General features: G+C 40.1%; 1 protein-coding gene across 2 annotated transcripts in view; it reads left to right on the top strand.

Annotated features, from left to right (window-relative positions):
- Positions 1–75: 75 nt before the first annotated feature.
- Positions 76–17,772, top strand: part of USP24 (ubiquitin specific peptidase 24) — a 62,921-nt gene continuing 45,224 nt past the window's right edge. The window contains exons 1-7 of one of the 2 annotated variants that reach the window (XM_027648886.1): positions 76–516; positions 12,616–12,781; positions 13,742–13,809; positions 15,250–15,393; positions 15,895–16,017; positions 16,922–16,957; positions 17,549–17,614. In XM_027648886.1, coding sequence (XP_027504687.1) covers positions 205–516; positions 12,616–12,781; positions 13,742–13,809; positions 15,250–15,393; positions 15,895–16,017; positions 16,922–16,957; positions 17,549–17,614 — 915 coding nt within the window. In that variant the 5' untranslated portion in view covers positions 76–204. The remainder of the gene's footprint in view (positions 517–12,615; positions 12,782–13,741; positions 13,810–15,249; positions 15,394–15,894; positions 16,018–16,921; positions 16,958–17,548; positions 17,615–17,772) is intronic. The other variant, XM_027648887.1, reaches the window with a different exon arrangement.

The raw sequence follows: 17,772 nt of genomic DNA, 5'->3' as shown, positions 1-17,772 counted from the left end.
GGGGGGGCGGGGCGGGGGCGGCCGCCGCGGCGGCGGCGGCGGGAGGGGAGCGGCGCTCCCGAACATGGCGGCGCGCGGGGCCGGCAGCGCCTGAGCCCGGCGCCCCTCGGTCCGCGGGGGTGTCTCCCCCTTCCTCCTCCTCCTTCTCCTCTTCCTCCTCCTCCTCCTCCTCCTCCTTCTCCGGCCCCGCTCCCCGGCGCGGCCATGGAGAGCGAGGAGGAGCAGCACATGACCACGCTGCTCTGCATGGGCTTCTCGGACGCGGCCGCCATCCGCAAGGCCCTGCGCCTGGCCAAGAACGACATCAACGAGGCCGTGGCGCTGCTCACCAATGAGCGGCCCGGCCTCCACTACGGCGGCTACGAGCCCATGGAGAGCGGGCAGGGCCCGCCGGGCGGGCACGGCTCCCCCGCGGGCGGGCAGGGCCCCCGCGGTGGCGGCGGGGACGGGGACGGCGGCGGCGGCGGGGGCGGCTTCGATCCCCCGCCCGCGTACCACGAGGTGGTGGAGACCGAGGTGAGCTGCGGTGGGGCGGCCACGGGCAGTACGGGGGAGCCGCCACAGCCTCCCCGCGGCGGGGCCGGCGGGCGGGGGTCGCCCCGGGCCTGGGGCCGGTGGGAGGGTGCCCAGGGGACCCCCAGGGCTGGTGGCTCCTTGTCCGCTCCCTTTTCTTCCTTCTCTCCGGGCTCCCCGCCGTGCTCCTGTGCCCGCTCCCTGCGATCGCTGCAAGGTGAAGCGCGCCCAAGGCTTTCCTTGGCATTCCAAGAATGTGTGGCTACCGTAGGGCTCTGGTTTTCGCTCCCCCCACTTTTGCCTTCTTGCATAACCCTAGTGACTAATGACTGTTTATTTTTTTTTTTTTTGTTAACTGTTTGCACAATGTGAAGGAAAGTGCAGTGTGAGTATGACTTATAGTTTTATTTGGATAGGTTGAGCGTGAATTCTGAAATAGGGACGCAGTAAAGTCAGATATTTTCAAAACAAGGCTTTAACTTGTAACTTATAGCTTTGATCCAAAACGAAACTGAAGTAGATAGACGTACTGGAGGACACCAGCCTTTGCCAGGTTCTCTTCTTCCTCCTTGTTTGCATTTTTCACTCCTCCATCCTCTTCCAGAACTCTGAATCCCTCAGCCAGCAAATACGCTCGTGGTACTTTCCTTGCTGCCTGGAACAGTCAGTGTAATGCTTTCCTGTAAAGCCTTCTCCTCCTCCAGGTCTTTTTTTCAAAACTTCCCAGAGTTCTCACATGAAAAGAGCTAATAATTAGTAGTGTCCAAACTGTGGAACTCGTGGGGATGAGAACAGCAGAAGGCCTTGCTGTGTTGTACCAAAGGGTCGCCTTGCGTAGCCTCTGTCTCAAGAACTGGTCAATAGCAGGTGCTTAAGCACGTGAATAAAACCAGGGAAACTCAAGTACCCTCCTAGGCTCCAATGAGCAGTATCCTGAGGGTTTCTGTGCCAGCAAGTGCTCCCTTTCTGGGTATGTGTGTGTATGTATCTATAAATACATTTATGAAGAATACGTGCACGTATCTGGTACGTAACTACACTTGCACAGATCATCCGTATCCATAGCTTCAGCATGTTGACGTCCAATCTCGCGGAATAAAGATAGGTGATCCTGTTCACTGAGTTAACTGGGTTAGATCCTGAGCTCCCATAAGCTGCTGATGTGTGCTTGTGGAGTAAGGTGATCCGTGGGATGGCACGTGTGCTGCGCAGAAGAGGAGTCGCTGTTTAACTTCCCTGGTTGAAGAGTCAGGGAACTGGTTTCCAGTCTTTGCTGTGAAGGTTTGAGAGTGAATGGGAGTTCTCCTTGTTGGCATTTAGATCTCTGTAGCCACCCAGAGGGTGGATTTTCCTATCGGATGTAGTTGTGGTTGGGACAGTCTGGCTTGTCAGTGTGACGTTTCAAGGGAAGCTGTCAGTGTAAACTTCAGAGAAGTACTTTTTTCCCCTGCACTTGTTCCTATTGCAAATGACACTTTGACAACTCTTAAGAGGATTTTCCTCCTATTATTTCAACTTGTAGGTCTGATCAAACTTACTTATGCTTTGTAATAGTTTCCTTTGCCACTCATGTTCTCGTTTGCTTTGACTGATGTTCTGGTTAACCCACAGGAGGGAAGCCAAAACATTTCAATAGAGGCAAATCACTGCACAGAGCAGGCATTTCAGAACAGCTGAGGTGTCTTGCTACATGAAACTATACAAATTCAGGCCTCAATTTAATAATTGGATTCTTTTGCATATGAGCATCTGTCAGCTCCTGCATGTGTATGCAAAACAGTGTTTCTGTAATAGAAGAGTTATACTTGTAGAAGTCTTAAGATTGTAATTGTTGCCTGTGCTTATTTGTCCAGTATTGCAGTACAACCTAACAGCTTTTGACATATTCTTTATAAAACTGGGAAAATTATATATGAGCAGTTCTTAGGGGGTTTTATGCTTCAAAAGTAATCTAGCATTACGTTTAATAAACTACAGCTATTCTTTAAGTGGTTAATCAGTAATTAATCAGCTTAATCGGTAGTTTTCCATTCAGCAGAAGCTTATGGCAAATGAAGCTATACAGAAAGCCATTGCACAGGCAGCTATATTATTCATTGTAGTCATACACATTATGGTGAAACATATTGTACCCCATACTGTCTTGTGGTAATTCTGATGTTATTTCTGGTTTTCTTGCTCTCAGTATCATCTCTCTTTCTAGCATAGTAAGTACCAGTTTTAACTTTTATTCAGTGGGGAGGTTGTGGTGTGTTAGACTTTTGGATTTTATATATCAGCAACGTACATGAACATATACATCAAAGGAGCACAGTTCTTAGAAATTTGCTCCTAAATAAAAATTTCCAGTCTAGTACTTCATGAACAAAAGTTAGGATTAGATGTTTTAAATTTAAAAATAACAAGAAAGCTTTAGTCATTCTTCATTACATGCATGTAACAGGTCTGTACTTTGACTTTACATTCCTTTTTTGGCTGAGTACACTTTAGCATGCATTTAAGAATAGATCTATGAATGATTAAACACTTTACATTTTCTCTAATCAGTAATGAATCCATTATGTTTGCATATGCTTATTTGGTCTCTATTACATAATGTTAGAATCTGTTTAGTATTCATGTTGATCAAAGAAAGGCTTGTCTCCTGGTTTTCTTTTGAGAACAGCGCAGCAACCAGATACAGATCATACTAGTAAAAACATGTTTTCTTTAGATAAGATTGTAAAAATCAGTGTGAATCCTCTTTCAGTGATCCAGACTGCTGGTCTTCAGGGCTGTCTGAAAGTGTTAGAGAAGCCTAAATTTGGAATAACTGGCCCAGAAGCAAGAGAGCTGCTGTGAGCTGGCCCAACACACACTCCATGCTTGCCTTCTGTGTGAGGCTCGAGATGAAGATATGCACAAATTCATTTTCACGAGAGCTAAAACTTCATTTTCAGCAGGCCATCGTCTTCCAAAGAGCATGCAATTGATTCAGTTTTAAGCTAATAGCTGTGGTGTGCCTCTGGCATTGATGGGCTAACATGACCACACTTAACTCATCAAAAGAAAAAGGCCAGAGAAACTTGGAAATGCAAAGGGGGCTTCAGTTCATTTGTGCAGTTTTCCTGAAATAGCAGGCAGTTCAAGGTTTACAGCTGTTTTGTAGCTTTGCCCTGTGTAGCACTAAACCACATTGATAAACTGAAATCACCTGCTTTTAGAAGAGGTAACTTTGCTTGTTTGACATAACTTCTATGTTTATGTCTGTTGACAGTAAATCTGATGAGTGCAGTTTGGCAAGAATCTGGGATTTCTATGTTTATTCCTTAAGCAACATCCAGATTGTCACAGTGTGATTCTTTGCTGAGGGAGGTGGGTGAAGGATGCTATGCTCATCTCTTTATATGACTGACAGATAAGCTGCTGTATGACTGATGAACTGCTATATGAATCCTTATAATTTAAGACAAGACTATAAATGAATGTGATGACAACGTCTGTCAGTGTGTCCATGAATTGCCACAAGTGCCACAATTGCTGGCTTTAATGAATTTGAGAGGAATGAGAGGGAGAAGAGCAGGCTAAACAAATGTCGAAATGTGACCAGAGAAGCTGAAATTGTGGTAAGGGGTCGGTAAAACTACTGAACATGTAACAGCAGCTTGCATAACCTTCACTAAAATAATCCTAATTTGTTTTTAAAACAGCTTCTGAGAGTCATTACTATGACCTTTTGGGTAAATTGTGATGAACGGATTATGTTACCTTCTAGCTATTCCTGTTCCCTTCAGCATGTGCTCTTTTGATTTATGTTGGTTTGATCCAGTTGAACTGGATCAAAAGCTCACACACACCAGATTTTCCTAGGTAAGGTTTTTAATAAAACTTGTCCAGGATTGCTTTTGAGGTGCTGTTTGATTTCAAGAGAAGGGGATTTTGTAAAAGAAACAGGCCAGCAACCGTAGTGAGTGCCAGTGCCAGGAACATTCTCACTAGTCATGCTGCAGAACTGTTGTGTTCAAACCCTACCTCTGCTCATTATTAGAGCTCAGGACTGAAAGCAGTTCTGTCACAGATGCGCTGTGTCATGGTGGGTGTGTAACTTAACCTCTGGTTTAGTTTTTAATGTGTAAAATGAGGATAATGGTGTGTGCTTTATTAGGAGAACCATGGACATTAGGCTTAGGGAGTACTTTGATCCTTGAATGGAAGGAGCTGTATTTATTTAAAGACAAAGAAGGTATTTAGCCTTCAAGCAAATGAGGTGGATTTCACGCTGCAATTCTGTACATTTAAAGTCAATCTCCTGTCTTGCAAATAATCTTGAGCTTTGCAAAAGTGACTATTTCTTGCATTCTCATATGGAAGTTTTACAGTGCAGCTTGTCTGCGAATTGGCCTTGTAAAACAATTAAGCAATCAAATAAAGCTCTGTGGTGGATTTTGGCATTGAGTCCCTGGCTGGATGCCATCAGAATGTCAAGTGGAATTAGTATTTTAGCACTCCTGATTTTCAGCATCACTGTTTTCAAAAATGAGTGGCCCTGGTGTGGAACCTCTTCTTACATTCTGATTCCATTAACACTTCCTTGAAAGCATTTGAAAGAAAATACCCTGCATTTCATTCTTAATGTAACACAGACTAATAGAGATGCTGTGTGAAATCAGGGAAAATAGGGGTAATAGTGAGAAATGCGGTTGGTTAATTTTAAATATAAGCTTTGTTTTGAATAACTTACAAAGTCATTATCATGTAATGTGATCGTTAGAGTAATTGTGGATTGAGAGGAGCACTTTATAATTACTGGTTCACCAGTGAAGGTGATGCCTGGGGGGTCAGCGGAGGTAGGAGACCGATCTATAGCCAACTTCTCAGCTGGGCAGGAAGTGTCTCTGCTATAATGTCCCCTGGAAGCATTTTCTGGTCATCTTCCCAGTTTACAGTGCTATTCTGTGGCAGCTGTTTAATAAGGAAGTGAAATACTGAGGAAGAATGAGAATAAAAACAAATTAGCCAGTGTTAGAAGTTAATTCCAGCAAATCATTTGGATTGCTTTTGGATTAAGGAACAGTAGGTCTTTGTATGAGAAGGGCAAAGATGGAAAGGAAGTGCCTGGGGTTTTTTTAAGCTTTTATTTTGAAAAAACCACGTATTCGTACTGCTGTAGGAGTAGCCTTTGGTATATATGTTTCACAGGCCAAATTAAAATTAATTTTAAAAGCCAGTATGCTTACAGTTTCTTGCCACTTGATCTTCCTGCTTGCTACTTTACAGCAATTCTGGCTTTTCTGATGCCCAGCAGAGCAGTCTTGAGAGGCATTTAAAGATTTTTTCATATTTATTAGTCACATTTTTGTAATTACACACTGTCAAAATCAGCTGCTTTGTCGGTTCTGGTTTCTATCTCACTATACATCAGTTTACGTCTGTAGAACAGAAGGACGGATGAGTGTTCAGCAGCATTATTGAATTAATTTTCCCTTTCAGACCCCGACCTTTGGTTGCTAAAATGTTACAATAAATATCTAGTGGTTCTGCAGCACTTCGCTATTAATGCCTGGTGTTTTGGCAAACAGAGATGCAAGTATTGATTTAATTTTAAGTACTGAAATGCTAAGCATTTGTGATTCATTGTTTTATTGTTTTAAAGCACAATGTTTATCTGATATCACACAAAGTTGTTTTGAGTTATTTGAGAACAAGCATGGGGGTTTTGTGCTTGAGAAAACTCAAGGGTTGGGAGGAATAATGGTATCAGCTGTGAGTCTGGCTGTTTGTACTTATGATAATGGAGTAAGTTTTTAAATATATCCATAAAGAATACTGAAAACACATGCAAGATAAGTGTTTTCCTTGGTTCCTTATGAATGGCATTCCTAACAACGCTTTCCATGACCTCTCCCTCACCTACAACTTGTTATCAAACTTCAAAATATGTTGCCAAAAGTGGTTGTAGCGAATCTCTGGCTCAGATTTCACTCAGTACTGTGGTAATAGTAGCATAAAAAGGCAAAGAGACTCCTTTTATTGTTGAAGGTAAATGGATGTTTTAATTCAAGTGTTATATTTGCAGAGCCTCAGTTGTTTTGTTTTGCTGTGCTGCTCAGGACTATGTTTATCTTTGAACAACTAGGCAAGTACATCAGCGAATATTGCCTGGTAACATCACACGGTCACCCTGGAAATCTGAGAGAGCAGTACAAGCAATGCTTTTAGAAAATCCAAGTTAATTTCTAGCTTTGCTGAATTTATTTTTTTTTCAAATTCACATTGTGTTCTTATTCCTAGTCTCGCATGGTTCTTAGTTGTGAGAGATGGAGGGCAGAGGGAAGGTGGAGCCATGGGATTTTTGTGGTTATAATTTGCTATAATCCTTTACACCTAGGGTTTAGTCTAACCATGCATTCTTGATAGTGCACTTGTGCAACTCTCAGTTAAGGTCAGTGTCCAAAACTTTCTGTGAGAAAGTTCACTGAATAAACTGGAGTTTCCTTAGGGCATATTTATGACAAGATGAGAGTCTAAATCGGCTTCAGTTAGGGCAAGTCTGTAATGGAGGATTTATTTTTCTTCAGTAATAGACTTGTATCATTCTTTTAGATGAGCACAATGAAATACTAATATATTTTTTTCTTATGACAAGACTGCATTTGCTTGTGTAAAGTAGTCCATGGTAAAAATCTGAAGAATTTCATTTCTATGCCAAACGAATAAAGCAAAACATCCGTGTATACCCCCAACAAGCTTATGTTCTCTTAACATAAATAACAAAAGTCATTCCTATCTATCACTGTGCTCAGAAATTTTCCGTAGAGATATGTTTCTCTGGATAACAATGCAAGGGCAAGATGCTGCATCTGTTTAGGACTTAAACCAGTTAAAAACTGTTGCTATACTTAGCAAGTAAATATCTGTTTGTCAGTAAAATGTTCAGGAAGTCACAGTAAGTTTTCTTATTGCCAAATGAGAAACATAATCTGGAAATTCCATACATGACACCATCTTCTGAGTCTTAATAACACTGACATACTCACAGCAGGATACCGAGCTTGTTCTTAGCAATATGGATCAAATGGGTTTTATATGATGGCACAAACAGGCAACTAGGAAATACTCTCCAATTTTGCTCCCACATCTGCCACTTAACACGAGTTTAAAGAAGTTCTTTAAGCTTCTGGAGTACCAGTTTATAAAAAGCAAGTAGCTTACAGGTTTAGAAATGTAACTTTTTTAAAAAAAAATCAATACCTCGTGCTTAGCATGTTCATGTGTAAGTACAAGATGGTAGCTTTGATTTATTTGAAATCCTTTGAATACTTACCCCTGTGTTTCAGTTCTAGGTACCAGAATATCCTCCTTTAAAGAGTTAATTAACAGAAAAAAATTGACAGCCAGACCTGAAAGTAAAAGCTGCTTTAATCAATAGTCTGGCAGATGGAAGGACTGTCAGGCCATGACTTCAGGATTCATAGCTTCTCCCACAAAGTGATGGGCATAGTAGATCAGAGAGCAGAGAAATGCTCTATATTTATGAGTATTTGATGTATTTCTCTCACCTTGCCTCCACCTGAGCATTGCAGTACTCTGCAAACACTAGTGAGTGGTGCATCAGTGTGCTGTGGCACAGGGGAGCATCACTGCTGACTCTTTACAGCTGGGGAAGCTGAAGCTTTGAAAAATTGATTTCTTTATGCTGACTGTGATAAAAACTGAAAGATGGGCCTAGGATTTTTTTTTTTTTTTGGCTAATTCTGGCTCTATGCATTTTTTTCCATTACTGCTTTTCAGAGCAATTAAATTTTGTCCTGTATTATGTAGGCACATAATAAGAAAATAGGGTGTTGGTTTGGGGTTTTTTTAGCAATGCAGTGGAACATCAAAAATCTATTTTCTTGGCTACAAAATGGTGGTTATTTTGTGAAAATCAGTTTTATTAGAGAGGCATAAGAGTGAAGGGAACTACTTGGTCTCCTGGTGTCTTAGAAAGTCTGATCCTGTTGCTTGTTGAAAGAAATGTGACTTTGGGGTTTTTTTCCTAAATTATATTAGATTCAAGAGCACATGATGTGACTTAGCTCTGGTAATAATAAATTCTGTTGGTAGTCTTCTATCAAAATCAAATTAACAAATTTAAATTACAGTTTGACTGTAATTTCGTTACTAAGGCTGTCAATTAGCATCAAAACTATTCTTAAACTCCTTGTTATTTTATGTAAATCAGCTGGTATGGGAACTGTCAGTGGCTCTAGTTAAAGAGTGTTTGATTAGTTAATTAGCTGAGTACTACAGGAATACATTTTGAAGCTTTAAACTGTGACCTTTTGGCAATTAAGTTATATTTCATTTTTTCAGTGAGGGCTGATTTTTGTTTTGTGTTACTCTTCCATGGAAGGTTTTTTACTAGAGATTTAAGCAATGCTTTATTGATCATATATTTAACAATTTTTGTTTATTCAGCCTTGCAAGCAACTGTGGGAGGTACCAGGTCCTCAGAGTGAGAATCTTAAATCACTGCTTAAGCCTGTTCCTGTGAGAGTATTTCTCCTGGGAGCTTGTGTGTGTGTTTAGCCATTACTGTATTTTCACACCTTGAAAATAAGCCAGAAGAGTCAAGACTGTTAGAGTGAGGGGATCTTCAGGGCTTTTATATAATAACAGATATATCAGAAGGCATGGAAAATGATATTAAAGGATTGCCAGCAAAAGTTTTTTGGTCTCAAGACTTCAGCTGAAGGAGGGAGAATAGTCACAGTTGTGTGATGTGCACCATGATTTCCTATTGCGGAAAACAATGATCCTTACCGACTTTTAGACAGTTCATCTTTGGATGATTACACTGGTTACCAGGAATAGGGGTTTGTTTTTTGTTTGTTTGGGTTTTTTTGCTTTTTACTGTTCTGTTGGAGAACATCCCTACAAATCCTTAACATGTCAGGTGCCAGTTCAGTGTTAAGTCTGTTCAGCCAGAATTGCAAACAGCAAACTTAAGTCACCTATTTGAGGGGAAGGAGGTAGTTTTATATATATATATATATAAACAAGCAAACAAAACCCATGTAATTCCCCAAAGAAGAGATCCAGAAAACCACTTTTCAGGAGGCTGACATGGCCTTTCGTACTATTTATTTTCACATGTACCATAATCATTCTTCAAAAGCTTTTATTTCCTCCGTGGACCTGTGTCAGTAGAGTCTGTAATGACAGTTCTGAGCTGCTGAGTTACAAGGCATTGATTGTGAGGTCCTGTTCAAAGCTGTTTTGCATTTGTGAGTGTTAACAGAGCAAGTGAGATCTCCAGCCTGTGCTGGAGTGTGAGATCTGTGTGCAAGATCTCCAGCCAGCACAAGATTATGCAAGGACTGAGCCTAGCTGAGCTGACGTTTTCCCTCGTGCTGCAGCAGCTGCTGGCTGCTGGTAATAAATCCCTCACTTTAAAGAGCAGTGCAAATCGATTTAAAAGTTGGATGGTGAACAGTTTGGAACTAATTAGGAAAGAGCAGCAAGAAGTCTTTAAAGAGACTGTTACTTGTAGTAGATACATTGTAAAAAACAGGACTCAGTCTGTGCTAATATGAAGTGAACATAGCTGTAATTTCCCAGAAATGCAGAGTATTAAATATGTTAATGGTTTGAAGGGGAATTTGAGTTTTAAACTACCTGGGCATTTATTTGAGACCTGCAGGTTTCACAGTACCTGTGAAGCCATGTGTGTGTGATGTGTTCTAAAATTAATAAATAATTAAACTTTATACTTTCTGGGCTGGGTTTTGGTAGGAGAAGGCTGATCAGCAAGAAGACTCATTGTTTCCTAATTAGTGGAATGTGCCAAAAGCATGCTCCTTCAATGCAAAGAGTTACCATTGTTACTAGGACAGTATTCCCAGTACCACGCTCATTTTTTTGTGTAAAAAAAATCTTTTCACTACATTGTTGGTAAACTCAATCCAGACATGTCCTAAGCACAATTTATGATAATGTGGGAGCTGAATGTACAGTGAAGAATGTGTTATTTCACTCATTCCATGTGAATTTCCACATGGTGGACATTGGCAATCACTTGTGTGGAAACAGATAAAGAAAGAGCAGCATTGCTTGGATGCAGATGGGAAAACACAAAAGGTAGAGTTTTTCAGCAGTGGCTGAAGGTCTGCACTGCTATTCTGCAGCTCTTAAACCGTCTATTGCTAACACTGGCTTTATTTAACGTGGACACTTTCCTCCAGGGAATGGAGAAACCATAGCTCAGTTTCTGTAATCATTTGTTGAAGTGTTGCTTTCCTTGTCTGCAAGTCTGGGCTGAACTGCAGCCGTTTAGTGCTCAGCAATTGTGTGTTTGTTATCCTTAGTCTGCCTTTATTATACTAAAAGCTGTATCCCATCCTGTTACAGTGAGGGCTTTCTTTATAACCTCACCCTTGTTTTCTATAGGAAATGGATTTGTGCTCTGCGTGGGCTGTTCTTTACAAAAGCTGAAAACTGTTTGGTCAATACATCAGGATAATTCCTAAAAAAAAAAAAAACTTGTAAATAATTTCAGTATTTTCAGTATTTTCGTTTAGACCTTCAAACATTTCTTCTTCAAAACCTGAAGTATTTAAACAGGGCATGATTTACTAGATGGGAATTACATTAGGCTTCCATGCACAGTGTTGGATCAGGTGACCAGTTTCAGAAGCTGATATTCAGGCCTATTGAAGTACAACTTCCTATAGTGGCAAACTGGGGACTAAATGATTAGTAAGGGGTTGGAGAAAGGTGGCACCTTCCTTCTCAAACATTGACATGTGTGGTTATTCTGAGCACTCTGTATCATTCCTGTAAATTTTACTGCTGCTCTCCAGAAGCTGTAAGTCCAGCCCCTGTGTGCAATCAGTGAACTTTAAATATAAGCTTTATGCTGTTCTCTTGGCTCAGTATTTTTGAAGCATTATGTGAATGACACATTTACTTTTTTAAAAACAAGTCTAATCCTACGAATAGCAAATGCAGTCAGAGAGCTGGAAGCACACTTGTGCACATACATTGACTTCATTCTTTGTATACCACGTCCTCCAGAGTTCAGTTCTTTCTTTTGGTTTATTTCTATTCTGTTCACTTTCCTGACACTGTCTGTTTTTTACTGTATTTCCTGCTTGTCCTTCCTCCCTCTGTCTCTGGCTTCTCTCTCAGTGGGATCTTGTTACCATCACTGTGGTTGTGTTTTCCGCTGTCTCTGACAGTCACTCCGTTTGCTGCCAGGCCTGATCCAGACGTTCTGTCCTTTCTCCTGCTTGCCTTGCCTGCTGTTGTGGAGGCAGGGAAAGGTAGTCCATGTGAACTCTTTGACACATTGGGTAGCTGGATGCAAGGTTAAAAAACAAACAAAAGAAAATAAATGAATAACTTGTCTGCTCTTCGTTTGGCGCTGCTGAGACAATTACCTAACATGGTATTTAGCAAAGAGCAGGGGGTAGTTCTGTGTCCTGTACACAGAAAGAGCTGCTGTTCAGTGGCACTAGCAAGGAAACCTGTAAAGCTTAGCTGGAGTCCTCTGCTTGCATTTTCCCTGTTCCTTTGTGTAATATTTGCCAGTAACTCGTTTTGACTTCAGGAGAAGGACAATTCTAGTTTCCTTGTTGGACAATTATATTTGAGATGCACATTTTTCTTTATTAGCTAGTAAAAAAATCCCACTGTACTGGAACAGTGTCCAGTATTTCTTGATGTGATGGGATGAAATGCACCTCTCTTAGAATAAACTGTTCCCATATTCTACAGCAGTTGTTGAACAGAGGATTAATACGCAGATATATGGAGATCAAGATTTGTACCCTAGAGTCTCACAGGGACTGGAAGTACTTATCACTTGGCTCTAGGATCTGATATGCTAAGGAACAAGATTTGCCTCTTAAATAGGCAATTAGTTAACAATTAGTTATGTAAACATAGTAGCATGAAATACATACAGGTATGTAATCTCTTCAAATTGAAATGTTAAGTTCTACTTTGAAAAACACAAGCAGCCTCAGGGCTGAGAGTTTGACATGCTTGTTACAAGCACAGCTGCCTTTTCTGAAGCTACTAAACTCTTTAATGTGTCTGAGAAATTGCTTTACCTGAACGTCTTTTCCCCTCCCCCAGAAAAATGATGAAAATGGGAATTGCTCGGGTGAAGGGATTGAGTTTCCAACAACTAACTTGTATGAACTGGAGAGCAGAGTTTTAACAGATCACTGGTCCATACCCTACAAGCGGGAGGAGTCTCTAGGCAAGTGCCTAATTGCATCCACCTACCTAGCAAGACTGGGTAAGTTCTCTTTCCACAAATATACGGATTATATGTTCAAAGGATGTCACAGACAGTATGCTGGGCAGTTGTGTGTTTCACTTTAATCTAGCAGTTGTTTACTTGGCACCCCCATCACATCTCTGGGAAAGTGGTTAACAGTACACTGTTCCACCCAATGCTGTAAAAAGAATGTTGATCTCTTTTCTTTTTCTCTCAAGTAATTTGTTCACTTAAGCTTTTTTAAAAACGGGAGCACATGTTTCTTTATGTTCTAATGATTGTAGGAATTACAGTTTTTCAGAGCTGAATTACTGACTCGTTTTTGTCATTGTGCTGGTTATTTTTCCATTCGTAAAAACAAGCTGTCATCTAAATCCATGCTGTGGCACGCTTGTATAACTCGTTGTTTTTCCCTAGTGAAATGCTTGTATTGTGTTAGACCCGAATTTGACTTTTCTGTATTCAGTAGTTTGGCTGGGGTTAAGGGTGTTAAGGAGGCACCACGCCCAACAACTGGTATATAATGAGAGTACAAGATGTTTTTTCTGTCATGCCTGATGGCAGACTAAAGGGATGTTGTAATCTCTTGGAAGAATACAAGTCAAGTGATTCTGGTTTGCTTCTTTGCTTCTAAGCTATATTAAAAGACTGTGCTTAGATTTGGGGTTGGATGGAGGCTGTGAAGCATCAGTAATGATGTACAAATTGTAAACTTCGAAGTTTACAAGTTACTTATGGTGAGAATGCTTAAAGAGGTTGTAAAAGGTGGACATTGTGAAACTCCTTAGTTCTGAAAGGCAGTTCTCTTGACTCATGCATTTTGTTGCTGAAAAGCATGCTACTTGTGAATGAACAGTAGCACATTTTTTACTGCTGGTTTGGGTTGGTGTTCCCAAAAGCTTGTGATGAGATCCCTGAGGTAATCTTAAAAAGTATATTTTAAAAATACTTTTAAAATGCACTCTCCTTTCTGTAAAGGTCTTTCTGATTCCGATGAGAATTGCAAGAGATTTATGGACAGATGCATGCCTGAAGCATTTAAAAAGGTCAGTAGGTACAGCAGACCAGTTCAATGTTTCTTTGCATTGTTCTTGGCGGAAGTAGCGTTTTGTAATCCAGACTTCAGAAAACTATGGCAACTGCCAAGTGTGTTCTTAGATTAAAGTCACACAAATTATTTTCCTAGACTAAAATCATACAGAAACTTAGATTAAAATCATACAAAGTCCCAGTTCTGCAGCTCTGGGCAACTGTAGCACACAGCTTTTTTCTTTACTTTTTTCCCTTAAATGAAGAGCTCTGTAATAATTAGCAGAGCCTAAGGACAGGTTTAAAGACCCTTGGATAAGGTCATTAGTGGCAAGTTCACAATCTGATTTCCCTTAACTATTCTTTCTGCTCCTTCTTCAGAGGGTTGCTAATTTCTTTTCACAATCCATTTAGAATTTGTCTTTCCCCTCAGTGTTTAATGCCTTGTGTTTCTCTGGGTCTCTGTGACTTTTCTCTAAAGACCTTTCCAAACCAATTCACTTCCCACTATTCTATCCATTTTGGATATTGTCTAAATTTCTTGCCCGGTTTTTCAACCATATGCATAAAAACACATATACACCTTTTTAAAAGTTACTCAGTCCTAGTCTTAAATTAATGAGAATATAATTATATTTAGGGAAGATAGAAATTTAAGGGAAAAATTCTTTTTCCATTTGGCTATCAAAGTAATAATCTTACATACTATAGTTTTATATCACTTGATGTTTTTTGCATATAAAATAAATGATGTAGATAGTTCCTGCAGAAGAATAATCTGTAGAAATCTAAGTTTAGAACATGCTGAATTACAATTTGCTGAAATATTTGCGAGAAACGCTATTAATGGTACAAAAAATAATTGTATTTAAACTATTTAGTTTTTTAACTGCTTCTGTTCAGACCCAGCTAGCAGACATTAAATGAAGTTCGCAGATGGCAGCCCAGTGTCCTTTATAAACAACATGAGACCAGATTCAAAGAACATGTTTCAGTAGGTGGGAAGCAGATTAAATACCTCTCTCTTCATGGTACATGGCCTTTGTTTTCCAATAGAGGCTGCTCAAAAAGTGTGAATTGGTAAATGGTTATTACAGCTCAATCAGTTCAGCTTTGTGGCTGCCTACTTGAAGATTTAATAGTTGTGAGTTCAATCTGCAAGCAAATTAGTTTCATATTAGTTGTTCTTTGCAAAGGTTACAGTCTTTACTAGTGCGTGGAAATGGAAAACAGTTTGATACATTTTATTTTCTGTCATGAAGTGTGATTTAAGGTGTTCTTCAGCAAAATTACAAATTGAATTAACTGTTAAGGCATTAGTGCAGGAAGAACACCTGAAAAACACACCAGATAGTGATTAGTGCACTCCAAGGAAGCATTTGCTCTGGAAACAGTCTTTCTCCTGTTTTGTGATTGTGCTCAAACTTTAAAAAAGATCACTTTTTTTTCTTTTTAAGCTGTTAACATCCAGTGCCGTTCACAAATGGGGAACTGAAATCCATGAAGGAATATACAACATGCTTATGCTGCTAGTGGACCTGGTTGCAGAGAGAGTAAAACAAGATCCTATTCCCGTGGGCCTGCTTGGTGTACTTACAATGGTATTTGACTCTCTGATGCAATTTCTGATATCTGGATATTTGGCATTTTGTATTTATGGTCTTGATGCTTTTTCCAACTGTGAGTTGTAGTTTATTGTTTTAAAATCTGCAGCCATTGCTTGCAGATATTTTACATCCAGCATACAATTCAAAGGGGTGAATACTGTTCTAAACTTCTGAAAACTAACAGTCTCAAAAAAAAAAAAGTCACATTTGCTATCACTTCACTGTTTATTTTTTAAAACTGGTACTTTGAGTTGAGCTCCCCTTTTTACAGCTCTCTAGCTCACGTGGTTATTGGGTATTGTCTGTACAGAATGGAAGCTTCAGAATGCTTTATACAATGAGAACTGAGAGGCTGGAGCAGGTGGCTTCTGTTCAACTTTATTTTTTGCTAGATCTTTAACTGCCAACCCAGAAAATGCTTGATTGAAAAAGTCAAATATTATCAAGATAGGTTTTGAGGCTGGCATAATCCATGGTGTTCATTGTTCTTTCAAGGCATTTAATCCCGACAATGAATATCATTTCAAGAATCGAATGAAGGTGTGCCAGAGAAACTGGGCAGAAGTTTTTGGGGAGGGGAACATGCATGCTGTCTCACCCATATCCACATTTCAAAAGGTAAGCATGGCCATGCCCTAAAAACTTCTTTTAGTGTAGATGTTTTTGTTTCAGAAAAGATTGTTTGATTAGTAGGTATTTATAGCACAAGACAGCTTCAATATGTCACCAAGAATTATAGCAAATACATCTTCAGTATATGTTGGTCTGTAGAAATGAATTTGTCCTCTCAAACTGTCCCAGTTCTCTGTTAGAGGCTAGATTTAGAAACTTCTGTACTTTCATGTCTAAAGTAACACAACAGTCTGTGTGCTGCTTTAGACATGAAGTACATAAGGGGTAGATCTGTGTATCTAAGGACTGACATCTGTTTGATTGTTGAGTGTGAAATGACCAGGATAACTCCAAGTGTTCTAGCAGAGAATTCATGCTTTTCTGACAGCAAGGGATATGATATCCTCATGTCAGACACACTGACAAGGAGGCAGTTTTTGAGGTTTGCACTGTCTTGTCGCAGTTGTTCCAGATGGGTGGGTCTAAAACAGAATCAGTGGAGTTGATCTCTCCTTCAGGAAACAAGTTTGTGGCCACAGAAAGAAAATTCTACATCTGCTGCTTTGGGAAAGGTTCTTTAGCACTGTTCCACGCTGCTAATGTGCTATAAATACAGTTGCTTGTGAGTCAGCAGCCACAGTGTGTACTGTTGCCACAGCACATGGGCAGTGATGTCAAGCAGAGTCCAAAAAAGGATGATGCTCATGAGAACCAACCAGAACTTCAGCTGTGTGCTTAGTAAAGGAGCTGTTACAAACACCTGCTGTTTCCTTTGAAATAACAGTGTTAACATAACATTTGAGGTGTGGGTTAATGGGCTGAATGTGTCTGTCCAAATTCCTGTTTTAGAAGACAAATCTTTAGCGTTGATGTTGCAGCTACTAACTTGTTAATGATCTTATTGTTCAAGGAACCTCACGGGTGGCTGGTGGATCTGGTAAACAGGGTATGTAAATGTAAACCAAGCAGAATTGTTGTTTGTCACTTAAATTATTTGTCTTCAGAGATAATTTTTGTTCCCCCCCCACCCCACTCCGACTCATTTTTTCACTCTTCACTTTTCTGACAATGACAAAAATACAGTTTGAGATCTTAATCCTGCCTATATAAAGGGGAGGGCCTTGCAAACTACATCTTGTTGAATTGCTGCCTTCTCCCTTGAGCACCCTTACCCCTAGCGTGGTAGCTATGGCTAGAGGAAGTCAAGAGCTCAACTTAGGCTGCAAACAAAAGTCTTCCAATCAAAAGTGCTGGGCTAGTCAGCTCTTGCTGTATGTGGTCTAACTTTCTTCCCTATGTCCTTTTTTACTGAAGACAGAGTTTGTAACTTGATGTTTAAAATCTGGAACCAGGTATAATTGCATTGAATTCTCCAGTGTGCCCCTGAATTCCCATGAAAACATAAAGCTTATTTTGAATGGAATATTCCATGTTAGAGGGTACTTGTAGGCATCTTGGTAACTGTTAGTGAAGTATTTTCTGTGCTCTCTTATTTAATACTGTAGTTCACTACATAATACTGATTATTTTATTTCAGTTTGCAGAGTTGGGTGGATTTTCAGCAATTCAGTCCAAACTCAATTCAGAAGATATTGAACTTGGGGTGAGTTCATCTTCTGTCATGAGGCTTCTCCCTTTCCATTACACCCTTCATGTAGAACAAGCGGTGTCCCTTTTGGCAATACCCTTACCTTTGCTTTGGTATCAGAGCAACATTCCCACAGAGCCCTGGAGAAGTGCTGTCAGACTGAAGGTCAAATG

Source organism: Corapipo altera, unplaced genomic scaffold (assembly GCF_003945725.1).
Source record: "Corapipo altera isolate COAL_440 unplaced genomic scaffold, ASM394572v1 112, whole genome shotgun sequence".
Classification (NCBI taxonomy): domain Eukaryota; kingdom Metazoa; phylum Chordata; class Aves; order Passeriformes; family Pipridae; genus Corapipo; species Corapipo altera.
This window is presented reverse-complemented; position numbering and strand designations above follow the sequence as displayed.